Source organism: Sesamum indicum, linkage group LG3 (genome assembly GCF_000512975.1).
Source record: "Sesamum indicum cultivar Zhongzhi No. 13 linkage group LG3, S_indicum_v1.0, whole genome shotgun sequence".
NCBI classification, from domain to species: domain Eukaryota; kingdom Viridiplantae; phylum Streptophyta; class Magnoliopsida; order Lamiales; family Pedaliaceae; genus Sesamum; species Sesamum indicum.
Window position 1 is genome coordinate 13,476,364 of NC_026147.1, and position 27,149 is coordinate 13,503,512.

Consider the following 27,149-nt stretch of genomic DNA (forward strand, 5'->3'; position numbering starts at 1 on the left):
CCGACCCCAGTTCAACCTGTCCGGAGGTCATTTCAAGAACAAACTGCATAACATGGCGTTTATTGATTTTTTATACATACTATGTGGATAAAATTTACGTCAAAAGAACCAACTTATCGATACTATCAGTAGAAACTGGCGTTCGGTGGAGGATCTGGCATCCATTGTTGTAGCTAGCTTTTCCTTTGGACTCTGAATTAAGCTGTTGAGATTGAACATTTGTTTATGTGGTTAAATGTAATTTATTCTCGGTGATATGTGGAATGAGCTAATATTTCCTGTAAAAAAAATTTAACAAATTACTCCCTATTTATATTTTAGATGGGTGCGTAATTTTGTTATTTTATTTTTTACAGGTTTTTTTTACTCATTTCTCATATCACATGAGGCTCAAAAACATTACGTCTCATAATATCAATAAATAATTGGATCAATACAAGAAACATGATTTATTTTAACAAAAAGTTAAAAAGAAGAGAAGAAATATATCATCGAGGATATAAATAATTAAAAGAAAGGTTGGGAATTTGAATTTTTATTTTTAGATTTTGATGTTTAACCCTAAAATTCTTGCAAATTATAAAAAAAAAAAAAAATTCGATTATACTCAATATGTAGTTGATGTTCGTCCTAATTTTGATCTGAACATTATATCTTCTTTTTTTTAAAAAAAAAATTTATTCTTGAAAAAACATATATTTTCACGAATCAAATCTTTCATTTGATCTATATTTGTACGGTACAAAAGAAATATATATATATATATATATATATATGAAAGTATTCGTATACTATAAATTTCGATACATAATTAATGTGCCGTGTATTTAATTAATTAAAAGAATAATCTTAAAAAATATATATATATAATTTGTACTCAGACTACACTTGTGTATATACAACTTTTGATGCAACACCATGAACCACACAAATCCCTAATCCATTACCTGATACACGCCAACCAGAAATTCAAATTATCTGATTGTTCCTTCAGCTGTACATGTTGTACTTTCTGGGCTGATGCTCAACTTTGCCAAGCCCTTAAATTTAAAATTGAAATTGAAATTATACTTTATGTAGGCAAGCGTTCCATATTAATTGCAGATGAGAAGCTTGAGTCGCTTATAAACTCAAGGCGTTTCTTTCTAATAAGGTGTCTTTTCAAGACAAACTTGTGAGGCTTGCACGAAGTCAGAACGGACAATACTTTGTACAAGAGAGCACCCATCAAATTACAAATCGCTTCAATGCTATAAAAATATTATAATTCAAATCTCGATCATAAATGAGCCAATAGTTACCTGTGCATGGAAGAGCTGCTGAGTCGCAAGAATTGTGATTTTGGTGCCTATTCATCATCGAGAGAATATTTTTCTCGAGCAAGCATAATTACATTAGAATCGTGGATGATTTCAAATAAATACATAAACCGAAATTTAAAATAAAATTAAAGTAAACAAAAACATGTAAAAGGTTAAGAATATTACAACTGTAAGGCTCAAAAGTTGTAATAACTTGAGCATGCCTTCAACTGTCCTCAAGTCTTCCAATACTCCATCACTAAACAATAAGGGAGCAATACATACATATATATATATATGTAGAGTATAGTGCAAGTGGTGGAATATTGGAAGCCCTTGAGGGCAGTTGGAAACCTCACTATGATCACTCACCAAATCTTCTCACTGCTTTGCAATTGGACAATCCCCATTTTCCAACTTTATATACTTGTGTCTGATTATTGGCCTGTGCTCATGATTTTGGACACTTTAATTTCAACTAATCTTTCCAATATTTTAATATTATATTAAATATCTGTAAGGATCTATACTGGCATCCGTCTTATTAATAAAAAATTTAGACTATTTCTAAATCTAAAGCCTAATTTCTTAATTGGATGATTTTTCAAAATATAATTGTGAGCCTTATAAAGATAGCGTAGACAATATTATCCACTGCGAAGCACAAATACACATTATACCCCGTGCCACCAAAAGTCTAATACAAAGTATCCTGTAATTTTGGCACTTTGGCTCTTTTATCATTTTTTTTTCTCTAGGATTGTAAAAGAATTCTGTAACTTTTTGACATTTCGTAATTTTGGTTCTTTCGATGTCGGATTTTGTAAAAGTCGCCGAAACAAATTATGTACGCCTCAAGTGGTTCATTTAAATAAATTGTGACTTCTGTTCTGATTGGTTCTCTTTTGTCAACATGGATGAAAAAATTTATAAAGAAAAAATAACGTGGTACATGATTTATTCCGGCGACTTTTGTAAAATCTGGTATTGAAAAGACCAAAATTGCAAATTGTCAAAAGGTTGCATGATTCTTTTGCAACCCCAGAAAGATAAATGATAAAAATGCCAAAATTGCGAGGAGCACGTGTTTTATTCCGGCAACTTTTACAAAATTCAGTATTGAAAGGACCAAAATCGTAAAATGTCAAAAAATTTCAAGATTATTTTGCAATCCTAGATAGATAAAAGGATAAAATTACCAAAGTATCAAAATTATTGAATCAAAAATATATTTAAACTTTCTATTAACTATTGTTTCGTTTTCAATTTAAATTGAGTGATAAAATTAATTAAATGTATTAGGGTAAACTATATCTAACACTCCATGAGGTTTTTATGTCTAACTACGCAAATATTTCATATTTTTTCAAAAGTACAAGTGAACACTGTAAAGAGGTGTCAGTTCATGTAATTTATTTAAAAGGTGTATTTACAATTTTATAAACGATAAAAAATATTTATATATAATTATATCTAATTTCAGTAATTATCGATGTAATTAATCTAATTATATTATTAAAGATTTCATGACGTTGAATTTCAACAAACAAATAAATAAATAAATAATGTGGGAATATCATCATCAAGTGACTAGAAGACAAGTCCATAAACTTTAGCTTTTATATGTGGGAATTAAAAGGTGGCGTTGATTAATATTCCAAAAGGACTCATCCCTTAAACCAAAGGTCAAGAGACGTGCTGTTTTCGTTTTTTAACTTTTTCAGTTCGTATTTTAATTTTATATTTTTTAATTTTTACGATTTCAGTAAAAATATTTTGTATTGAAGTTCATCTTTTCGTTTAAAAAATGTATGTGCATATCACGTGACTTTTTAAAATTAAAGTTACTGTTTTTGTTGGCTTATTTTTTGTAGCATTTTTGTCGTTTAACTTTTTAGAGTAGTATGTTGGTCCTATATTTTTTTAATTTTTGCGATTTTAATCTTTTTCTCTATTGGAGTTCATCCTTCTCGTACTTGGAAGTGAATTAAGTAAAAAAAATAAAATAAGATTGTGAAAATTAAAAAAAATAAAACTAAATAATATTTTAGAACGTTAAAAACTGAAAATGCCAAATAACTCAAATTACAAAATAAAAATGAAATTAAGAGAGAGTTTTATACTCATCTTTTTAGGGCTTACCAAATCCTCATGTCACATAAATCTTGGGAAAGGACACAAACGTTCTCTTCAATTATGAGTAGATTGTCATGTAAGAAGAAAGGGGGGAGGGGGGGCAGTAGGATGTATATATTATTGAAATATGGCTCTGGAATCCACTATTAATTTACACTACTTGTACTATGTATATGTGTATGTGTTAGGACAGCACATTTCATTCCTAGACTTCGGACCACACCATTCTTGATCAGAACTTTGCTCTTAAGCAAAGTATCATATCATATATAGGGCTCTCTTTTGACAAAGGAGGATTGTTTTCTTCCTCCTCTTATTATTATTATATGATTGAGGAGCTAGTGTCATTTAATGTTTTTAATTTGTTAGGTATATTCCCACGATTCTTATTGTAATTGGTGAAATTGAGACCTCATGGTCAAGATTGGTAATGGGTATAAGTTCCACCAATATGTTGGTATTGATCTACTATAATAATAGTTGTTGGTTAGTTATACATATTTTATATTAATGATTGACGTATGTCATTGATTTTTGGTATTGAAATTTATGACATAATAGTAGTTATTGGTTAGTTAGATACGTATTCGATTTTCTTCTTCTTTTTTTTTTCCCTAGAACTGATCTATGTATCTTTGGATTTTTTATTAATTTATTTCGTTCTATAAGTTTTAGGTTTTATCATTATATTTTGTATAAAAAATATCATATCTGCAAAACATGGTAAGAATTCATTGTTATGGCTGCCATTTCATAAGCAAAATTTTTAGGGATAGTACACTCTCATCCCCTGAGGTTTGGTGAAATTACATATAAATCCTCTGTGGTTTGGGAAATTATATTTAACATTCTGAGATTTGCTTCTGTCTAACAAATAAATCTTTTTTCGTTAGCCAATATTTATCGAATTTGCTGTTATTAACAAAAGAATTAGAAAAGAATCTATATTGACCTCCCGATTCACTTATTACAGACTTACTGTAGGTTAAATAAATCTTTTTATAATAAATTACCTTTATAAAGGTAGTTTAGTTCGAAAAAAATTGTTTGACCTACAATAAGTTTATAATCAGTCAATCGACGGTAAATAACAATTTTTATTATATTTTGTTCTTAATATCAGCAAATTTAGTAATTTTTAATAAAGAAGGGATTTATTTGTTAGATATAATTTCTCAAATAACAAAAAATTTATGTATAATTATACTATATTTCAAAGGGGAGAGTGTAATTATTCCAAAATTTTAAGAAACTCTGTTATTCAGAATGGTAAGTGAAGAGAGATAAACCCACAATAAAATTAAACAACTAAATAGATGGTTTTTTACCCAAAAAAAAACTAAATAGAGGGTTTAAAATTACTTCACAATCTAGAGCCCCCGGCGAGGATCGAACTCGCGACCTTTTGCTTACGAAGCGAACGCACTACCACTATGCTACGGAGGCCATTTGGCCAAGAAGCCAAAAGTTAGATATATTTGTCCATGTAAATTCTTCTAATACTTTTCAATTTTTTTACCTTTTATTTCAATTAAATATTTTTTAAATACATTTTTGAAACAATTCCATTTTATAATTGGTACCCCTGAAAAACAAAAGTCCGAGCAGCCTAACGAGTTATGCCCACTAGCCTGCCACGAGCTTGAGGATCTTGACCTGATAGAAGGCCCCCTCCAAGGAAAATCGGCCAGGTCAGAGGCCTACCATTTCAGAGAAGCCAGCCAGCCACCATTCGTCGGGTAACAAAGATTAATTAAGCTAATAAATTATAATTAAAACTTAGGTCGCCTCCTTTTAAAATTTAAATAATCAAATTACAATCGCACTTCATTTTTATTATAGTAGGTTTTATTTAATTACAGTAAATTAATTAAAACTCTGCTTTCACAAACATCTTTTGTTACGTGAAAAAGCAGAAAAAATAGGCTTTCGACATTCACACTTCATTTCATTGTGCCATTCACATGTTTCAATGCCGATCTTTAGGCCATGTCTGATTTCATTTTAAATTTTCAGGGAGGACGATGTGGTTTCATTTCTATATAATTTTCCTATATATTAGAATGTCGTTTGGATTAGTTGATGGTATTTTTTATATAGCTAGAAAAAAATTATTTGATTAATTATAAATTAATAGTAAAATAAATGAATCAATTTATTAGACGAAATAAAAAAAATTAAAAGTACAAAATGAAAAATTACGATAAAAAGCAATTTTGGTCTACTAACATCGATGTTGAGAATAGTATTTTAAGAAATTTTATAAAGTAATAATTTAGTCAAAGTTGCAGAGTCGAGCTCGACTCGAGTTCGACTCGTTGCCAGGCCTACCCATGCATTGCCCTTGGCCGCTTACCCCCCTCTCCACCCACACTAGACCTTGGCTCGCCGTTGCCTCCCCCCCACCCTGCCATCACCCCTTCTATTGGAACCGACGCCGACAGCGCAAAGTTAAGAAAAATAATTTGATTTTTTAAATTTTAAAAATAATTACAAGTATTAATTTTTTGTTTTAAATACAAATAATGGTACTCCATCTTAAATATTTTTTTTTACAGTAAATAGCACAATTTATTAACATATGCTCAAACTAACTTATAATTGAAACAATAAAATATAGTCGTTATAATTGATTAGCATTTATGTTGATACAGATATTTAAATTGGAAGAATAAACTTTAGCATATATATTAGGGGAAATTACGGTTATTTTCTTTGATGTTGGACATAATTATAAATATTTTATTATTATTTAAAAATAATAAATACTATTATTGATGTTTGATAAAATTATATAATTTTGAATGCAGAATTAACAAATGCCATCCTGATGTATCATAAAATTATGTAATTTTCGAATAAAAGTATGAAATTATCAACTTTATCCTTATTATATTTTTTAATTAAAAATTTATAATAAAAAAAATCAACTTAATTAATAAAATAATCAAAAAAATTTATAAATAAAAATAATTATAATTCTTAATCCATAATAGTATTTTGATAAGCTTAATAGAAAATAAATGAAAACATAATTAATTGAGCTAAATAAAAAATATGTTAATTATTATCTAAACAACAAGGGGATTATGCCAAACCTTGGAGAATATTTACCCTGTATATCAAACCCTTGTATTGTGATATTAATTTAATTTATCATTTAAATATAAAATTTTACATACTTTTTTTTATATTTAAAAAAATTATTTATTCATTTTAGCAAGTATAAAAATGAGAAAAGAAAAATCTATTTTTCTCTTATAAAAACCTATCTTTTATTTAATTTATAAAATGAAATACATGAAAAGGAATACATAACAAAAGAAACAATATGAGACGAAAATGATGGTAAAATGAGAAGTATAGAAACCATCACTATGTTTGGATTAATGTTTTGAATATTTTTGTTTTGATGTTTTGGAGATAGCGAGAGAAAAATAGAGATAAATAAATATATGTTTTGAGATAGATGGTATATTTAAATTTATATTTTGATATAATATAAAATAAGTGATATATGTTTAATATTGAAATTTTGGAGATAAAAATTACTGTTCATTGTCAAATCATGTCTTTTAATATATATATTTAATAATATATATGTATATATATAATATTTTATTTGTTAGTGAAATATAATATATATTTATGTTAGGAGAAGAATAAAAAATAATAAAAAAATTAAATTACGATTACACACCTAATGAAAGTGTACAAAACACAAAAACAATCTTATGTTTTGACCCATCTCTGAAGTGGGCCGAAACACAAAACCAAACACTGTGCATGTTTCCATCTTTGTCCCAGTTTCACAAACAAAAACTGAAGATAAAAATGAATCTGACAAGACAATAATGTTTTCCAGCTCGTCAAAATATGAGCTTTCTTGTGATGATTTCTCCTACAAACTTCCAACTTCATAGAAAACAAACATACCAAAAACTACGTTGTTTCTAAGTAAATACAAAACACTTTCAACTCCCAATCCCACTCAAGCCTTAGGATCGACTCCAATGTCTTTCAACGAGTCGTAGCGTAGAGGCCTGGTGAAAGCATCGCCACGAATGGGATCCGACATCACTTCTTGCCGATCGTAGTCCTGTATGTGCGCAACCTTCCTGAAAAACGATTGCTTCACGTACTCCTCCGCCTCCTCCGCCACCTGCTCCGGCTCCACCACCTCCGGGACCGTCTCCCTTCTTGATTTCTTCAGGTACACCTGCGGGTTACGACGCAGCTGATGGTAGATGGTGTATGCGCCGAAACTCACCTGCAGGGCTATCATCCCCACCGCAACAAACACAGGAACGAAGTCGCCTTTTGGTAGCCTGTGTCATACACGCCATGGTCATAAATTAACCTCCTTTTCCCAATGCTTATTGATTCTTGTCGCCACAAACCATCCAAATCAAACGTGACTCAGTCGCACGATAACTATAATTATACTTATTAATTCGATAATCCGATCAAACCCAATTTGAATAACATATTATTTGGTAGTAGATTAATTAGCAAAAATTAAGGTACGTGAAATTGGAGAACATATATACTGGAATCTGAATTTATTTAATCTAACAAGAAAATTAAATGATCATTTACAAAAATAAAATGGTACTTGGACTTAATTCCTGGGGCCGAGCTGGGAGAGGGGAGGTAATGGTGAGCAGTGGGGGCGTAAGCTTTTAGCTTGGGGGAAGTTGATGTGGTGAAACTCCAACTTCCTTGCAGTCGATTCACCATCGATTTCCAGTAACCCTACAATATCAATTAATTATATATTCATAAATATATACTTGAAGAAAATCGGAAAGCTAGAAGCTAGAAACAGTTACGTACCGCGTTCCTGAAAGCCATTTTTGGTTTGGAAGTAATAATTAGAAAGCTGAGTAGAGATGAATTAAAGAGTTGAAGGGTTGATGGATGAAGTTGCAGGCAGTGAGTGTTGAGCTGCTTGTTGCTTCTGCTTCTGCTTAAAATAAGTCGGTGTTGGGAGAGTGTTGCTATGCTGTATCTATTTATAGAGGTGAAGAGACAGAGAGAGAGGAGGAGTGGGTTATGGGATAGGATAGGGTGGCCATGCAGGGAGGAGTACTTGTCGCAAAGCTAAAGGTACAGCGTCGCCATGCACACTCCTTCAAGCGACACGTGCTTCTGTCCTACTTTGTAGTAAATACAAGGCCTAGGTTGAGAAAACTTGGGCTTGAAGAGCCCATCTGGACGAACTTGCCTGGAAGCCCACTAGGCCCACAAAGCAGTTCAACCACAGCCCATCAACTAGATTAATTTAACTCAAAATTAAAGAAATCCCTACCAATTTCTATAATGTATATTAAATTATTTTTCAAATGATTTAATTTTAATCTTGTTAACTTTTTGTTTTTATTTTCACATACTCTCAATTTTTATTATTGCTTGTCTTAATTTTTTTCACAACAAAAGTAGAAATTATGGTAAACAACCCTTAATCTTTAGTCCAAAGTAAAATCGAATTTATTTATAAAATAGTCAAAACAACTAAAAATACCTTCCAAATATTTTTAGCTTTTAATTTAAAAATACTCTTTAATAATTTTTTATGCGTGTGATTTTATCATGGATCCAAACGTCTTCGATCTTGATGTTAGATTTGAGCTAATTGAGTGAAAGCTCTTGAGAAAGAGGACCTGCCAAATAAAAAGTTAACACTTTGGTGCTTAAGTTAGTTCTAGATTATGATAAAAGTGAGAATTTCGTATGTAAGAGCACGAAATTAGAGTAGCAGAGTATCAGCAAGGGAAGTTCTCAAGTGTGGGAAGGGAGTCGTCTATTGAGGGGTATCCCCTATTTTTAGAAGGGAAATCCCTTTATACCAGGAGTTTCGGTGATAGTGATCCGCATGCCCAATGAGGAATACGGGATTCAAGAGGGGATAAGGTTCCACCTTATTCGTTCCTTAAGCAGTAACTCTTTGGATGAAGGGGGACTCTTTCTTCGTGCAGGCTCCTACCTGGTGGGGAGTTCTCTTAGGCTGAAGAGTCCCATCCCTTGAGGGCACCTTCATCCCTTCAGACTAGTCTTGGAAAGATGCAACAGGCGTACTGGGCCTCCTTCTTATGGCAAGCTTGCAGGCTTCATCTTTGGACTGATTCTGGGGTGGGGGCTCTCCATGGGCCTAGCCTAGTAATTTCAGTGTACGTCCTCATCATGGATTGGTGGGCCTGGCTTGGACTTTAGATCTTTTCATGGGCCAAATGAGAGTGGAACCTCCCTCATTTGAGAATTTATTTTTTGGGGAGCACCCGCCAAGACTACCAGCCTGTCTCCTTTCTAGGGAGCATCCGCTAAGACCGCCCGCTTGTATCTTTTCTAGGGAGCACCTGCCAAAATCGCATCTCAAGTGTTTTTGGGGCTCTCACGACTTGGGCATCCAAGAATGTTACGGGCATATCGTTTTTTTTTTTTTTTTGTATCATTAGGGCCTTTTTGGACCAACCTATTTTTATGCATATTAATTTTATTAAAAAATATTAATATTTAACTACCTTAAAAATATTTTTTTAAAATTAAAAATAAAAAGTACTCTTTAAAAACTCTAGCAAACACTGCCTGACTCTTATTGTCCAGCACAATTATTGAACAATTGTACGCATTACAACAAGAATAAATCGGTGATGGATTGGGCTTTATATTTATGGGAAGTGGGAAGTGTATGAAAGCCTAATTCAGCGTCCGGCCCGCCCAAGATGACCTCAATCCGTTGTGTATACATTACCCCGACAACACTTTGATTTTGCCATTTCTACTTTGTATGCTCACTGAGAATTTGAGAGAGAAACAGGAAAGAGAGAGAGGTGCTGCAACCAGACGACGGTGAAATGAGGAAATTCGATCCATGGCCTGTGTTCTTCAGGAGAGAGTGGAACCGTAATTGGCCTTTTCTTGTCGGATTTGCCATTACTGGAACCATTATCACCAAGTTCTCCCTTGGTCTCACGGGTATGTGTCTTTTCCCCCACGATATTCTTAATTTTTGTGCGTAAATTTACGTTGTTCCCTGATGATTTTGTCTTTTCTCAGAGGAGGACGCGAAGAACTCTCCCTTTGTGCAGAGGCACCACCGGAAGTAACTTTTCTTTCTCCTTTTGACTTTGCTCACAAACCCTAGAAGAAATTTAGTAAAATGTAGGTCTACCTTTTTGTTCCTCGTGTTTCAAGATTTGAATTGTGCTTATTTTGGTCTGTGGTAAAGACCGATTGATACATGTTGTATTTGGGGCATCCAGCTTTTAGATCTGCTCGCGTGCTTGTTTATCTATTGTTGGTTGTTCACTGATGTGAGATGCTTGGTGGGGTGCGATTTTCTGGACGACAAATGGTCGCTTATTCTCATTTTCTTGATTTCAGAATAAAGGGATAAATAATTACAGTTACTTCCCCTGAGTGTAAATATAGATTTTTTCGATTTTTTTTCGTTAATATAAGCACACTCGGTGAATTTTGACTAACCGAAGGATTTATTTGTTAGATGACCATGGGGTCTACGTGTAATTACACCAAATCTTAGGAGGGGGAGTGCAATTATCCCTAGAATAACTTGGTCTTATGTCACATGGTTTGTCATAAAACTGTCATGCATTGCTGAAATTTTGGTTTAGCTGGGAAAAAGAGCAACATGGTCCCAGACTCATTTACTGTTTATTCAGCTATAGCTTAGACCTTTTTCACATAAGGTAATCCCGTTGAAACCTGTATTTGATGTGTCTTATGGATGCCAATCACCAGAAAAAGTTCAAGTATGGTCAAGTGGGGTTTGGATTAAGTTTTGTGATTCATATGGTATATATGATTAATTGTGTGGTAATTGTAAAATGGTGTATAGATCCATGAACTCTGTTGTTTGAGGATTTAGATGAGTGAAGTTCTCTGTAGATTATGCTTTAAGAGGACTTATCATTACCACAGGAACGGGTGGGTAATGTCGCTTGAGTTCCTTTTCTTTAAAGCAGAAATGCGGAGTTGTCTATCTGCTCCCTTCTACATAAAGAAGGTTAAAAAATACATTAAACAGCAAAGCCGGGGATCAAAATGATTACAATGCATCAGAACTTAATGTTCCCCTAGGGGCTTAATTATTTTATTATTATAAAAATATAAATAAATTATATAAATATAATTTATATATAATATATAATAACAATATGTCGAGTCGTGGATGAATATTCTCTGTTGTTGCTGCATATTAAGTTGCTATGTCCCAAAAATTCTGTAACTCTTTACTAGAGGTTGATCCAACCTTGATCTGAGCCGATAAATGCACCATGTGTTAACATGTATTGTTTATAATTCAGAGTGGAATTTTTCATGTGATTAAATTATATCCTTATATACGACGGTTTAGCCCAAAGAGCACAAATTGTTTTTTTGTATGATTTCTGTTTTATACATCCTCACCTGCTGATAAGGAAATTTCCATGGATAAGAATTCAAGATGAATTTGTGTATTTTACAGCTTTATCCTGGTTAAAAAGAACATCACGTCTTGTGCCTTGAGAACTTTACTAATTTAATTACTATCTTAAAGGATTAAAAGGGTTTTGTAGGCATTCCCAGAAACGAAATGATGTGTTGTTTTAGGCAGATTAGGTCCACTATAGATTAGAATCTAAATGCTAGACCTGCATAGCATGGTTGAGACTGGTCGTTAAAGAACATGCTTTCATTTATTTGGAGAAAATGTTACTTGCAAAGTATATAGTATTAAGGACCTACTGCATATAAAGCTCTACTGCAATTCAGGATATGACTTTACACCTGTTTTTGTGGTACAAAAATGTGGTGGTCAATGAGGTTGACATAAGTGCAGAAAACCAACACTTTCGGCACCAAAACATAAATTTAGGTTGATTTGGTGATGAGTTTCTTCTCCCCCTCCTAAAAATGTGAAGGAGTAATGGTTCCATGTGAATAATAATGCAAAGTGTAAGGAGTTAGACAACATCGGCAAGGACTTTGTTGGGCAAGTAAAAGGTACCTTTCAACCATAAATGCGATTAGCATCCATTAGAGCACAACTGTATCATAGACCACTTCATGGAAGAAGTAAAGATACGCCTTTAGATTGCAACCTAAGCTACATTTGCCAACAATTGCATATCTTAGTGTCTAGTTTTTGTACGTTGTATATTTCTGTTTATGTGCGTCACTTTATTGATTTTTTCCTTCTGTAGAGGAAGTGAAAACCAATATGTCTACTTACTGTGAAATCTTTGCTGGAATGTTGTTCTCCCCACCCCTACTTGGATGGCTTTGTGTTAATTAGAGTTGTATTTAACCCGGCTCGGTTCTTAAACTCATTTTGCCTTGCAGATGAAAATATGAGGACCTGCTGTCTGGTCAACTAAGAAGGCCTGCATCATGGAGATAGATCTTTGATTTTTCGCTTCCAATTGCTTTAATATCAGTTATCACTCGGATGATTGTGTTGATTACATAAATATTTTAAACTTCGTATGTGGAATCTAAAGTTTGTGTATGCTGTTCTCGGAGGATGGCACTTGAAAAGAAATAATGAGATCATGTGATGAATTCACAGCCTTTTTTCTGGCTTTCATCCTGCTTTGCGCAAGTTGATGGTGCTCTTTTGGTTCCTACATTGCATTGAGTTGGGATGTAATAATTCAAGAGAATTTTAGGATTATTTGATGGAGATTTCTTCTTTCGTTATGTTGCTTTGAGTTGCATTATTATATGCTGGAATTCAAAAGTAGTTTATTTTTTCGCTCACAAACTGCGATTGCCTTGGATAAGCCACCCTAATCCTGATTCTGATTTGCATAAATAATTTTTAGAGATAAGTACAGCTCCACCCCTTGATTTAAGATTTATTTACATAAATCACTATTATCTTTTGAAAAATTATACATATTAATTAAAAACCTCCGTATATTATCTGTGTTTGTTGAAAAATTATATATACACCTCTAGAAAAGTTAACATACTTGTATAAATTATTTTTTATATCTGGCTGTTATGACAGATTTTATAACTATGCAAAAACTAGAAATGATTAATGTAAATAGATCATATATTATAGTGAGTGAATATAGTCATCCCTAATTTTTAATCACCCAAAAAATTAAAAGAAAAAGAAAAACAACTACGAAAAGAAATAGCTCTTGAATTATATTTAATGCAGATATATTTGGTGGGTACACTATATACAAGATTTGTGGCCAACTAATACTTCTCCACACTTGTCATCTTTGATGGCTCATAAACTCCAATCTCAAACAATCAACCCAGAAATTACAGCTTAGGATCCACTCCAATGTCCTTCAATGTCTCAACCTTCATTGCCCTGCAACCAAACATAAACACTCATCGCAACCAATCCCCTCTAAATATACTAATAGACCAAAATATCCTATTGAAAAAAAACAAAAATACAACTACCTGACATCCGAGACAAGGAATTTTTCTTTAAAAAAAAAAATAGGCATTTTGTTGCCATTTTATTTGATTTTCAAAAAAGATTTTGCGTTTTATATGGGGAAAAATGCGATTCTGCGAATTATCAAGACCGCTCCTTCGTAACGTTCTATTTTGATTTTGCAAAATTTAAATTAAGAGTGAGGGAGTTAGAATAACTATACTTAATTTTTTATTTTATTTTTCTTTCCTTTTCTATAATTAAAACAAACATAATAAAAATTTAAATTATACACACAAGATGGAGTGTGCGTTTATAACTAAGTCCAAGATAAAGTACCTGCTATAGATGTCGCCACGAATGGGGTTAGGCAAGACCTGGGTACGATCAGGGTCTTGGACGTGAGCCACCTTCCGGAAAAATGACTTTTTGACGAACGCCTCGGCTTGCTCCGCCACGTGCTCCGGCTCCACCACCTCCGGGATCGTCTCCCTCCGAGATTTCTTCACGTACACATTAGGGGCCCGACCCAATTGATGCAACATCGTGTACAACCCGAAACTCGTCGACAGGGCTATCATCCCCGTCGCAACACAAACCGGCACTATATCCCCCTTGGGTAACCTGTTGCACCAAAAAACAACTTTTAACTTTTCTATAAATTTGCACTCAAATTTATCTACCTTTATAATAATTTCTATTTATTAAAATGTGAAAATGAATGAACATTAATATGTAATCAGCATCATGTTTAGTGAACGTACTTGGATTTAAGGGCTCCCGGAGATGGAAGAATATGGTGTGGCGTTGGGGCGTAAGCATTTAGCTTCGGCGCCGTTGATGTGCTAAAGCTCCGCCCATTCGCCATCGATTTCCAGTATGCCTGAAATTAGAACAAGTTGGTGAGAAATCAGGAAAGCTGGAAGCTAATTGAAAGCTAGGAATTGCAGATGAACGTACCGCTGCCCTGAAAGCCATTTGGATTTTGAAGTGATTAGAGAGGTGGGAAGAGAATAGTTTTAAGTTTGATGCAGAAAAGTGATTATGAGATTTCTGCTTCTGCTTATGGTTGGATGATGAAATGAGCTTTTATAGGAGAGGTTGGAGAGGGGGGGAATGGATGCTTCTAGGAGTGAGTGGAAAAAAGGAGTACTTGTCCTAAAGCTTGTGGTACAACATCACCATGGAAACATCTTGAAGCAACATCTCCATTCTAGCATCCTATGTATTTAATGCTTGTTTTAAGTTGTTTTATGAGATTTTGCATAATTATGTGTATTTTTATTTAAAAAAATTATTAATTTGTATGATATTCGATGAAATTATGTAATTTTTGAGTGAATGTTCGTAATTGTCAACTTTGGTTTTATTATTTTTTTTAAAAGAATAAAAAAAAATGTAAAGAGTTGGACAAGTTGGATGAAAATTTTTGAATGATTGTAAAAGAATTATCCACTTTGTCCATAATTTTTATGAATAAATTCATAAAAATAAGGGTAAATTACAACTGCCTCCCATGAGGTTTGACATAATTAGAAATATGTTCTTTTTGTTTAAAAAATTATAAATTCACCTTCAAGTGAAAAATAATTATGTAGCTCCTAAACGGTGAAGTGGACATTACTATTTTACCCTTCTTTAATTTTTTAAAATAAATAAGTATTTGAAAAAATATAAAATAAATTTTAGAATGGGTAAAATAAATAATCTAGAGGGAATATTAGTTCATAATATATAAAATAATAATTTATAATTCAAAAGGGTATTTTGGTCAGTTCATCACAAAAATGGGATGAAAATTTAATGGAATTGGCTCGTTGGTAGGCGGACGTTAAAATCATGAGAATATTTGTTATTTTTCAAAACAACAAGAAGGTATTTGTAATTATGTCAAACCTCTGGAGGGGTGGTTGTAATTTACCCTAAAAATAAATAGAATTACAATTTGAAGTGTACAAGGCATTTTGATTAGCTCATTACGAAAAAATGAATAAAAATCTAACGGATACTAACGGATTGGGTTAAAAATTGGACAGTCGTCAACATAAGGGTGGTATTGATAATTTCTCAAACAATAAAGAATATTTATAATAATGTTAAATTTCGAGAAGCTCATCATAATTTATCCTTTTAATTAAGATCAAAATAGAACTCTGCCTAGCGATGTTATCCATATGAAGTTTGTAATGTGTGAATTATATCAGTTGTTAAATTATATATGATGGTGTGTTGGTTCAATAACTCGTAACTCATGTAAGTGGAATTCTGTATGAATAATATTAACCTTTCAACTAAAGATATCTTAGTCCAGTGGCTAAGGTTGAGATCCCATAAATATATTTGAGATTATATATTCAAATTTTATTGGATGTATAAATATTTATCTCACTCTATATAAGTGTTTGTTTCATTACTAAAAAAAAATTATAGATTTTTTATTCGTAAAAACAAAATTCTTTAAACTTGTTTGGCCTATTTTAAATCATTTTATTTTAATTTTGAATTATATATTTTAAATATTAATAAATTTCAAATTCTAGTGGACTTGAAGTAGACAGTAACCATTAAGGGCCAACCTTAATACTTAGTGGGAATTGGAAAATAAAATTTTCATTTGGGCGACCTATAAGAATTTGGGGTTTCTTGGTTAAGCAAAACCTAATACCCTTTTTATTCCAATTCTTGATTATAAAATTACACCTTCAATACGTGTACTTGAATTTTTGAAAAATAAAATTTCTAATTTCATTATTTTGTTTTATGTAAAATTATGATTCTCTTTAACTACTTCATTATAAATGCTTTTATTCAAATTAAAATTTAGACTAATAATAAAAAATATTATTATAATTAAAAGAAATAAGAAATGTAAATAAGGGAGAGAGAGTGTGTGAGAGAGAAGCTTTAAATAAATTTGATTTTTCATATTTTCAAGATAATAAATTTGTAAGCTTAGAAACTGGGTCTTATCTATTTTTATAGGTCTATTAAAAATAAATATAATTTTTTTTTATATATATTTTCAATTGATTAAATTGGACAAAATATATTTTCGAATATGATCCGATAAGAGATTAATTTATATTAAAGCCCACGGTATTTTAACCCAATAAAACGAATTCCAAACTATCTAAGCCATGAAAAACGAGCCTTTACCACACAACTCATTACACATAATACAAGACAAGAAATCACAACACATAGCAAACCCAAGGACTCAAGTCCAAAGCATGTCTTTCTGCCATGCCCAAGTACTAAATCGCCAAGGTTCCATTTCTTTGGCATCAAATCTTTAAGCTGTAATACTGTATTTTAAGGTAACACGTAGTTTGTTCACAAAGCTGGAGGGAATTACGCATCCACATCCAATAATACGCTTCAAGACTTTGTATCAAAATTTGGAGTGAAGAATCGGGAAATAATTTTCATTTCAGAGATTGTAACTATTTTTTTAAAAAAAATTATAATTTTATTTTATCCGTATTTTCAATTCTAGTCTTGTAATTTTTTTTTGCAAACTCAAAGTCTTGTGTGAACAAAAAGATCTTCTATTTTACCCGCTAATATATATAAAAAATTCTTATCCAAAGCAAGTTATAATTCGAATTGAACCAATCATGCTGTAAATATAATACATTTACCATATCACTTTCTATAACTGTGTACCGATTATATGATAAATATATTACATTTATTATGTATTTGATTCAAATTTGGCCAAAATCCAATTTGAAATAAAATTCCAAATACACATTCACAAATAGTGGTCGGAACAAGGAGATAATTCCATTTCTCTCTCCATATAACAAATCATTCTCCTTTTTTCATATTATAATCGTATTTTTTTCTAACGAAAATCTTCTATCACACTCTAATATTACATATTGATGTTATGCTAATATGTAATTGACTCGTATATTTTCTATAAATTAAAAAATATAATTAAGATTAAACTAAGTAAAACATATATAATACAAATATTAGTATAATACCATTATATAATATTGAAGTGGAATAAAAAATCACTCACCTTTTGTACGTAAATATATACAGTATATATAAAAGTCACATTTCATCTGCAAAAGATTTGAAGTGGAATTGACTCAGACAACATTGTACATAATTGTTGCCGGGTGTCGATGATTGTTTGTTTATTTCGTTTAAATAAATAATTTTTATTGGATTAAAGGAACAAGGTGGGCGTAGGCTAGAGACCATTCAGTAATTGCCAAGAAGTCGCTATTTTAAGAGCGCGATCTGTGTATTATACATCGTGATTAGATCATCATGATGCACAATTGATAAAAAAATGGGTTTAATTATACGTCTTTTATTTTCTTTTAATGGTTATTAATATTGGTCAACGCCATTATCACATGATCCCATTTGAGTAAAGAATTTGAAAAAAAAAAAAAGAATTGATTTCTTATTTTTAAAAAAAAGTTGAAATTTCATAGGTATGTTAATAAATATAGTTGAATATTGGAATTGGAATACTAGACATTCCTAAAATTTAAGATTATTCAAATAAATCCAAAAAAAAATTATTAGACATTTGAAATCCATTAATTTAAATGCAATCTCATAATTTTATTTTTTTAAATTTTTTCCCAGTAATTGTAACAAGGACTAATTTAGGGTAAATTAAAATTACTTTTATGAGGTTTTGGTATAATTACGAATATTTTTTTATTATTTAAAAAATTATAAATGCCTTCTCAAATAAAAATAATAATGCTGTCTCTAGATGGTAAAGTAAAAGTTACTACTTTATCTTATTGATATTTTTTTTTAAAAATAAATATTTGAAAAAATATGTGAAAAAAATTAGGGTGCCATAGAGGATATTAGTCCGAAAAAATATTTTAAAAAATTAAAAATATATAAAAAATTTAATTCATAATCCAGGAAGGTATTTGATCAATTTAATAAAAAATTGAATGGGTATTTGTAATTTGAGTAAATTACATTTTGCCATCGAAATTATGACCGTGTTTATACTTTAGCATCTATTTTTTTTTTGTCAACTTACCATCTCAATTTTGCAAAAATTTTACTTTACCATATATGATTATTTTTTTACTGATTTTTTTTTTTTGTGCAAAAAATATCACATGTTGTGCGTATATGAAAAATATTACATTACATAACCTTTAAATATCACATGTGTACTGCACGTGATGTTTTTTTGACAAAAAATTTGGTTAAAAAATAGTTTTAAACGGCAAAGTATAAAATTTTATAAAGTTGAGATGATAAGTTGGCATAAAAAAAAAGTTTAGATGCCAAAGTGTAAAAATGATTATAGTTCGGATGAAAAGATATAATTAGTCCTTGTAACTTTCGAAATAATGAGAAGATATTTATAATTATGCCAAAATTTAGTGAAGGTGTTGTAATTTATCCCATATATCTATATTAATATAAAAAAAAGTATACGATTTATTAACAAACAGTGATTTTTGACACTATTGCAGTGATTTTTTTATTGTGTCGATAATACCTTAAGTTGATTTTAATTTTTTCTTTCTTTTTTGATTGTTGGTTTATATATTTTATTTTTATTTAAAATATTTTAAATGTAAAAATTATTTTGTTATATACATGCACGAATCACATGCCACGACGAAGGGTAATTTATACTAATATAAAAAAAATTTCCTTCACACACATAAAGGACTCCCAATGGCACCGCCGCTATCAATTTTTTGTGAAGTCAAAAATATTTTTCAACTAAAAAGATTACTAAATTATTCAACTTTCTAAAATTTTTATTTATTAGATAAATTAGTTTTTCTCATCATTTCTTCCTTTTTTTTGTAATATAATATATCGATTTATTTATTTATTTATATTTAAAATATAAAAAATATCTATTATATACAGAAAATAAACGTAACACGACTAATGTATATAAATAATGAAAAACCCACAAAAATGATACAGATACAAGAAATAGAGTAACCGTTAACGTACCATCATACAGTAGTATAATATATGGTAAGATAGTTACGTGGAGTTCCACTTTTCTTCACTGAAGCAGACATCTAATCTTAAATATTCCGTTTCTTTTTCCGTTCTCTCTCGGAAAATCCAACCAAAGTCGTCTTCTTTGGTACTATTTTGTATTAATTCGCTTCTGTTTTTTTGCTTCGGAGGTGGGGTTTCTATGGCGGATTTCACATAGAATTTGTCTGCTTCTCGGACTACAGCTAGCCTTTCCATAGCTGTAATAAATCGTAATACTACATCTTCATCACCTCAAATGTGCATGTATATAAACTCGTGTTTTGTTTGGTTAGGCGGAGGAGCAGATTCATGCAACACAATCATCATGGTGCAGACTCCGTTCACATGGCGCTACGGCGGTCATCAAGTCTTTCTCTCTGGCTCTTTCAACGGGCACGTTACATATAGTGCTGATGTGTTCTGGGCTTTGTTCACTGTCTGTTCTGTGTGTGTTTGTGTTTGTTTCTTGAATGGGTGGTTCTTGAAATCATTGACCTGATTTCTGGCTATGATTCGACATGTATATATATGGGGTTCTAGTGTGTGTACCGTGTGTGGTGGTTCTTGAATGGGTGCTGCTGTTCATTTACTTGCTTTCTTGATATGATGTGTGTGGGGAGTTGACTGTGTGTGTGTGTGTGTGAGAGAGAGAGAGAGATAAATGATAATGATGCTATTTTTGTGCCTGCAGGTGGAGTGAGAGGATGCCGATGTTTTTGGTGGAAGGTTCTGAAAATATTTTTCAGAGAATCATAGATCTTCCGCCTGGTTGTTATCAGGTGAACTAACATTAGCAAACAATAACTTCACATAGTGAAAATTTCGATTTTTGTTATGTTTGGATTGCTGGATTAGAGCTTACGATTTCGATTGTATTATATTGATCGGAGAATTTTCAGTAAAAATTGATTCTTTGAGTTCTTTAGTTGCAGCTTTAAGCTATATATTTTCGATTATTGCCGTGGATATTGAAAAAATCCACTTAAAATTTGGAATCCTTAGTTCATAGTTCTTCAACCGAAATGCAAGAAAATGGAGGTTAAATCAACCATCTTATATGATGTTGTGCTTAGATTGATGTATTTGGAGTTGGGGATTTAAAGTTCATAACAATAAATGCATCCTATTTATTTGGAAAATTCCAATTACAAATATTTCGAATCCTTCAATTTTAAATTTGTGTTATACATAGCAACATTGCAATGATTAAGTCATTTGAAAACCATTTTCCAAATCTTTTTATCAAATCGAAATTCATCCATCCAAATAGAACTCGAGCTAGTTTGCATCATGTGCAGAGTCTTGCCTTACTATCCTATATCAACCACCCCCCACCCCCCATTTTTTTTTTTTGATTTTATTAGTTAATGGGTATTTTTCCATTGCTAAATGTTTTGGTTCAGTACAAATTCTTGGTTGACGGCACATGGCGTGCTGATCAGCAGCAAATCTGCGATTTGGATGAGTACGGAACTATGAACAACATAGTTCTAGTGAGGGGAACTGAGTTGACTTCTCCAGACCTTAATGCTGAAGCGTTTCGGCCTTGTACCAGCAGGGTAAATGTTAAAGAGTCTTGTTGTTTGCTCTCTGTCTCTAAATGATATGTTTCTTGTTCTAACATATTGCATCTAACATCTTTGATTATACTGCGGTTGGAATACTAGGATTCATCTTCAGCTGGTCCCCTCAACGAACCAGTTCTGCAACTGTCGGATGGCGAGATGGATGTTTTTCGTCAAGTTCTATCCATGCATTTGTTGTCATCCTCGACATATGAGCTGATCCCGAATTCAGGCAAGGTTTGGCAGCCATTTGCTTTATTTAGTATCATCTTTTTTTTTGAAAAAGAAGAAAAATTTCGTCTCTTAATATCATTTAGCATCCCCTACAGATCAGGCTGTATTACAAATAACGATTTTTAATTTCATGATATTTCATCAATGTTAGGTTCTTGCATTGGACATTGAGGTCGACGTGGAACAAGCCTTCCACGTTATGTATGATTCGGTACAAGTCCTTCAAACTTTTATTTCTTAATATAGGCATCGCAAGACAAGATATCACAAGAATCCAGACGTTTCTTCGGCAAATACTCGCTAAAACGGAATTTTTATGTCTTTCCGTCGTTCTCTCATTGTGTCCTACTTGAATGTTGTTGTCTAGTAAAGATTTGCAATTCGGCTTCTGTCCTGTCATTTACAGATGATTAGTTTGCTTCAGTATCATTTTATTGTTTGGCAGGGTCTCGCGGTTATGCCTCTGTGGGACGAAAACAGAGGACAGATGGTGGGGATGTTAACTGCTTCAGATTTTATTTTGATTTTACTTCAGGTAATGTATGTTTTAGCTGCTTTTGGGAAATGAATAGCTCTTAAACTTTATACTTGAAACTCCACGAAAGAATAGTAAAATGAGTAAAGGAATAGTGTTTGTAAAAATTGAATAGCATTTGTCGTGTAACCGCGTTGAATATACTTAGTCGTTTCTAACGACCCAATCGCATAAATCACTCTCGTTTCTCCTGTACTCCTTAGTTCTTTTCTCCCATTTTGCCTGTGGAGTTTGAACTACTATACATTTCTATCTGAAAGACGATATGTTCCTCGCCTCTTGCAGCTTCACAGAAATCATGCAATGTTTGGCAATGCAGAACTTGAAGTCCGGACAATTGCTACCTGGAAAGACTGGAAACTTCAACATCACAGAGATATAATTCGGGCTATGGTTCCAATTCAGAGAAGGCCTTTAATCCATGTAAACGCTCTTACCATTGTAGATTCTTTGAGCTTATCAGTAGCCAAATCAGGTTTGTAGCATAAATCAGGTTGGTAGCATAAACAACGTCCCAATCTGCAGACAGCCCCCCATCCCCATCACAAAAAATGAGGAAAATACGAGCGTTAAGAAGTTGTCTGATGTTTCTCTGTGCCTATGTTGTGCATGTTTGACAACTTATTCCCATCTTATTATCGTAATCTGCAGGCAGGTCCGGATGATGCCTTGGCAGACGTGGCTTCAAGGATTCTGCAAAATAACATTTCTGCTGTTCCCATTATACATTCAGTAGATGGATCTGCTCCTAGTTTGTTACATATTGCGTCCCTTGCTGGAATATTGAAAGGTATGTCTGTGAGCTTCTCGAAGATCTAATTTGTGAGAGAGCTCTCCTATAGTTGCTTATGTTTTTCTTTTTCTTTGCTTATCTTGAAATTTCAGATGTGTGCAGGAATTTTAAGAACCATCTTGGATATCTGACTCTTTTACAGCAACCAGTAGGATACCTTCCGCTAGGCACTTGGTCCATAGAAGTTAGACGAGCGCTTGGTCGTCCATTGTTGACATTACATCCCAACGATCCCCTTAGTTCTGCTCTTACTTTATTACTTGAAGGTAGACTTCCTTTATCTTTTTAGCAATTACTATGTGTATGAAATTAAATGCATCCAGGGAAGCATGCTTAAACTGCTGTCCAACTTTTCTTTTAATCAATGACAAAGTCAGCGAACCCTGCTGTTAATCACCTATATGCTATATGTGCTTAAGTTTCTGATTCAATTTTCTGGCAACATTAATTCTTCGGTGGACCATGCTTCAAGAACAGTGTGGTTCTTGAAATTATTGCAAGTTTGAAGATCAAATCTTGGCCTTAGTCATTCAATGTTGATATCGGAATCATAGTAAAAAGAACTGTTCTAACTTCAAATTGCACCATTATCCATTTATAAAAACAAGTTTTGCATGCAGATATGGTCATTCAAATGCACTGAACAACCTATACTCTGTAATTATGCTATGTGCCACATTCTCTAACATCTCTGACATGCCGTCATTTTTCCAACACTGACTTTCAATACTCAAAGGTAGTAATGAGGGCAACTCTTCTGTTTGCTTTCTCCTCACAGTCACATGTCAATCCAAAAAATTTTGATTTCTTCACTTAATCTGATCTGTATAGGATACTTGACACTTTCTTTCTCTCGCTCCAGTGGTAAGTGATGTAGTGAAATCTCATGGCTTCCTAACTTGGTCGAATAATTTTCCTTGTTTCTTTGCTTCACTACAGCTCAAATAAGTTCAATACCCATAGTCGACCACAGTGGTAACTTCATCAATATATACTCTAGAAGGTAATCAGTTTCTCAGGACCGGCTCTTCGGACATTCCATCAACAATATGTTATTGGTTATTTATTACTGTTGTTTCAGTTTCATGTCAGCAACCATGTTTATGCAGTGATATTACCTCATTGGCAAAGGACAACATATATACTCGCATTCAACTTAATCAGATGACAGTATCTCAAGTAATTCCAGTGGAAACTGTCTCAGCTTCATCATAGTGTATCCTATGTGTTGTAGATATCCCATAATGATCAATCATCTGCAGGCACTGGAACTCACTGCTGAAAGAGGCCGAAGCCGATACAAGACATGCACCAGGTTTGATTCGTTGTATCGGGTGATGGAACTTCTCTCTGAACCAGGTTAGTATATTTGAGTTTCGGTTGCTTGTACATTTCAAATGTGAAACATATTTGACTCCACGGTTTTTTTGCCTCATCAGACATGCGCCGTGTAATTGTTGTTGAGGCCTCTAGCCGGCATGTTGAAGGCATAATCACTTTGAGGGATGTGTTTGATTTCTTTTCTAGGTAAAACTGCGTTTCAGTTTATCATGAAAATTCGAACTTAATTGAATACGTCCAGAGCAGGTCCATTACCTGTAAGCAGTAGAAAAACACTGGAAAAACCCATCTTCTTACTTTTAATGAAGATTCTCAGTGATCTCGTTTGATGTTGTCTCCATCAGGACACTGATCACAAAGAACAAGGGTAAAGGAGTGATGTACTTGTAATCTTTGCTTTAATTGACTTAGGACGTATCGACTTGCGATCTCTATTGGTTGGATCCATGTGGAGTTAAGCACTGTGATTGTACTGCACTTGATAATGATTAATCAAGCAATTTGTCAATTTTGCCTCATTACACTTGAGCTTCTTTCCTTCCAAATACAATATGGTAATGTCAATCTCGGAGCTCGGATTGCAGTATTGAACAAAAACTAAGTCCGAGACCATCTGCTCCACCGGTAATTCATGTAACATAATTGAACAATACCCAAAGACTGTATGTCTAGAGCACTTCATATTGGTGTAGCTCCAACCCATTCAAAACAAAGTATATATCTTCAGTGTGCGGATGCAGGCAATCTCCTGAAACAAACTCATGTGTGATCCCATCCAATTCGATCAAACTACAGCCAGCAATCTTCTTAATCCCGCATCTGGAATCTCTCAATCTCCTCATTTTCACCAGATCCTCCCACCGCTGTGAATTCGCATACATATGGGCTAAAAGTGAGTACACCCCACCATCTTCGGGTTTCACCTCCATCACTTGCTTAGCTGCCTCCTCTGCAACCTTAAGATTTCCATGTATTTTACACCCTCCGAGCAATCCTCCCCACACAAACACATCCCCTCCCATTGGCATTTCTTCTATCATCTCCATTGCTTCCTTTATCAACCCTGCACGTCCAAGCAGATCGGCCATGCATCCGTAATGCTTTAGCTCCCGTGGAACACCATAAACGCTCTCCATATCAGCAAAAATCCTCCTAGCCTCATCAATAAGCCCTGAGTGGCTACAGCCCACAAGAACAGCTAAAATTGTGACCCCATCAGGCTGGACACCATCTTCCACCATTCTTGAAAAGTATTGAAGCAACAACATACCATGACCATGCATGGCCAGTCCCATAAGCATCGCATTCCATAAAGACACGTTCTTTTCGAGACACAACTTAAAAACCTCCATAGCCATTTCAATGCACCCACCTTTTGCATACAAGTCAACCAATGCAGTGCCTAAATATGAGTCTAATTTGATCCCATTTCTTTCAATGAGATCATGTATTCTTTTACCTTGTGCTAGCTCCCCAAGCTGCGCACAAGCCGAGAGCACTGAAACCAGAGCAACATTGTCAAACTTCACCATCAAATCTACCATACAATCAAACAACTCAATGGCCTCAAAACACCGACTCGATTTTGCGTACCCCGCCAAAAGGGTACCCCACGAAACCGCATCTCTTTCAGGCATTTCATCAAACAAATCCCTAGCTTTATCAATCTCGCCAGCCTTAACAAACCCATCGATCATAACATTATAACTCACCACATCTCTGAACAAACTTCGTTCAAATACCTTTTTCGCGCCATCAACATCACCAGCCCTACAGTACGCACAAGCAAGTGCGTTACACACAAAAACATCAGCCAGAAACCCAAACTTGAGCAATTCCGAATGCAGGGTCTTGGCAAGTGAAACCGAGTCCTGCAGCAGCCCACAAGCTTTAAGAACAAAAGGGAACGTGTGAAAATCAGGCGAGACCGATTTTCGACGCATTTCGGTAAAGAAAATCAAGGAACTCCTAGGGGAACACAGGAGCACATGTGCCCGGATAACGGCATTGTAGTTGAAAGTCGAAGGGTTTGGAATGAGACTGAAAATCTTGGTGGGGTAGTTAACAGCATAGTTGGAGGGAAAATCTGTAGGGTGGGAGGGTGAGAAAGCCAAGAAACGAAGGATTTGAGTGAGAAGGAGAGCGGGGTGAAGTGAAAAGAGGCCTCTTGTGATGGCTTGAGCATGGACTTGGTGGATTTGAGCAGTGGTTTTACAGCTTTTCTTGATGATGGTTATGAGATGGGATGTTTGCATGCACCTTACTTGCATTTGCTGCTTTGGTATTTCTTGAAGCGTTTCGATTGGGGTCTCATCTCTCGTGCTCAAGTTTTTATCAAAAAGATTTGAACTTTCGGGAGAATTGAGATGCATCAGCATCCTCTCCTCCTCTTCGTAATATGAACGTGTAATACATATGATCCTTTCAAAATCATATCAGTCAATCAGAGAAGAGCAGCCGCTTTATGAATGCAAAAGCGTCAATGAATCGAGTGGGTTACTGTAATTGCTTACATCACTACATATACGTTTGAATATTACTAGAATTACAGACAAATGGGGTGGACGTGCCGGAGTGGTTATCGGGCATGACTAGAAATCATGTGGGCTCTGCCCGCGCAGGTTCGAATCCTGCCGTTCACGTACCCTCTTTTCATTTATATATATATATATATGCAAAGTCCCTCTCTTTTTTTTTTTTGTCATCATCGGCTTATTTATTAAAACATTATTAAATGATAAATAAACGGTACCAATTTTTTAAAAGTGTCTTACGATACATTTTAAAATTTACAAAATATTATAGAATATTTAACAATTTAAAAAAA

The 27,149-nt window shown here is 33.3% G+C and overlaps 5 protein-coding genes and 2 non-coding genes across 12 annotated transcripts; 3 read left to right on the forward strand and 4 right to left on the reverse strand.

The window, feature by feature from the left end:
- Positions 4,812–4,883, reverse strand: TRNAT-CGU. The gene has a single exon. It is a non-coding gene; the product is annotated as a tRNA-Thr (tRNA).
- LOC105158274 lies at positions 7,161–8,419 on the reverse strand. The gene is made up of 3 exons (XM_011074973.2): positions 8,274–8,419; positions 8,053–8,192; positions 7,161–7,765 (listed from the first exon to the last, which is right to left on the reverse strand). The coding sequence occupies exons 1-3, from the start codon at positions 8,289–8,291 to the stop codon at positions 7,429–7,431; spliced, it is 495 nt and encodes a 164-aa protein (XP_011073275.1). The 5' UTR covers positions 8,292–8,419; the 3' UTR covers positions 7,161–7,428.
- LOC105158275 lies at positions 10,201–13,139 on the forward strand. Of its 2 annotated transcripts, none has more exons than XR_847515.2 (3): positions 10,201–10,412; positions 10,494–10,598; positions 12,783–13,139. XR_847515.2 is itself a non-coding variant. In XM_011074974.2 (3 exons), the coding sequence occupies exons 1-3, from the start codon at positions 10,292–10,294 to the stop codon at positions 12,784–12,786; spliced, it is 171 nt and encodes a 56-aa protein (XP_011073276.1). In that variant the 5' UTR covers positions 10,204–10,291; the 3' UTR covers positions 12,787–13,139. The 2 variants fall into 2 exon arrangements, 1 of the variants encoding a protein (XP_011073276.1); XM_011074974.2 differs by having other exon boundaries at positions 10,204–10,412; positions 10,494–10,539.
- On the reverse strand, positions 13,504–14,961 carry LOC105158276. Its single transcript, XM_011074975.2, has 4 exons — positions 14,806–14,961; positions 14,610–14,728; positions 14,185–14,469; positions 13,504–13,773 (listed from the first exon to the last, which is right to left on the reverse strand). Exons 1-4 carry the CDS (start codon positions 14,821–14,823, stop codon positions 13,722–13,724), a joined length of 474 nt encoding a protein of 157 aa, XP_011073277.1. The 5' UTR covers positions 14,824–14,961; the 3' UTR covers positions 13,504–13,721.
- On the forward strand, positions 19,942–24,854 carry LOC105158278 (sucrose nonfermenting 4-like protein). 5 transcript variants are annotated; one of them, XM_011074977.2, is made up of 15 exons: positions 19,942–19,960; positions 20,148–20,247; positions 20,546–20,633; positions 21,258–21,413; positions 21,522–21,656; positions 21,805–21,864; positions 22,099–22,188; positions 22,474–22,611; positions 22,840–22,978; positions 23,074–23,247; positions 23,921–23,984; positions 24,091–24,160; positions 24,244–24,340; positions 24,421–24,508; positions 24,667–24,854. In XM_011074977.2, exons 2-15 carry the CDS (start codon positions 20,180–20,182, stop codon positions 24,710–24,712), a joined length of 1,413 nt encoding a protein of 470 aa, XP_011073279.1. In that variant the 5' UTR covers positions 19,942–19,960; positions 20,148–20,179; the 3' UTR covers positions 24,713–24,854. The 5 variants fall into 5 exon arrangements, 4 of the variants coding, with proteins under 4 accessions (XP_011073279.1, XP_020548700.1, XP_020548701.1 ...); XM_020693041.1 differs by having other exon boundaries at positions 19,943–20,074; XM_020693042.1 differs by lacking the exon at positions 19,942–19,960 and adding an exon at positions 19,973–20,003.
- LOC105158277 (pentatricopeptide repeat-containing protein At5g61800) lies at positions 24,772–26,733 on the reverse strand. The gene has a single exon (XM_011074976.2). The coding sequence runs from the start codon at positions 26,698–26,700 to the stop codon at positions 24,991–24,993; it is 1,710 nt and encodes a 569-aa protein (XP_011073278.1). The 5' UTR covers positions 26,701–26,733; the 3' UTR covers positions 24,772–24,990.
- Positions 26,883–26,964, forward strand: TRNAS-AGA. Its single transcript has one exon. It is a non-coding gene; the product is annotated as a tRNA-Ser (tRNA).

Excerpts from the sequence above, each read along its gene's own strand:
- LOC105158276 (XM_011074975.2), bottom strand. Across the intron at positions 14,470-14,609 it reads CCGGGAGCCCTTAAATCCAA|GTTACCCAAGGGGGATATAG; the intron begins GTACGTTCACTA and ends TTGGTGCAACAG. Across the intron at positions 13,774-14,184 it reads CGTGGCGACATCTATAGCAG|GGCAATGAAGGTTGAGACAT; the intron begins GTACTTTATCTT and ends GTTTGGTTGCAG.
- LOC105158277 (XM_011074976.2), bottom strand. The coding sequence starts at position 26,700 with ATGCTGATGCATCTCAATTCTCCCGAAAGTTCAAATCTTTTTGATAAA.
- LOC105158278 (XM_020693040.1), top strand. The coding sequence starts at position 20,111 with ATGTGCATGTATATAAACTCGTGTTTTGTTTGGTTAGGCGGAGGAGCA. Across the intron at positions 21,865-22,098 it reads TCCACGTTATGTATGATTCG|GGTCTCGCGGTTATGCCTCT; the intron begins GTACAAGTCCTT and ends ATTGTTTGGCAG. Across the intron at positions 23,248-23,920 it reads TCTTACTTTATTACTTGAAG|CTCAAATAAGTTCAATACCC; the intron begins GTAGACTTCCTT and ends GCTTCACTACAG.
- LOC105158275 (XM_011074974.2), top strand. The coding sequence starts at position 10,292 with ATGAGGAAATTCGATCCATGGCCTGTGTTCTTCAGGAGAGAGTGGAAC. Across the intron at positions 10,413-10,493 it reads GTTCTCCCTTGGTCTCACGG|AGGAGGACGCGAAGAACTCT; the intron begins GTATGTGTCTTT and ends GTCTTTTCTCAG.
- LOC105158274 (XM_011074973.2), bottom strand. Across the intron at positions 7,766-8,052 it reads GCCCCAGGAATTAAGTCCAA|GCTACCAAAAGGCGACTTCG; the intron begins GTACCATTTTAT and ends TGTATGACACAG.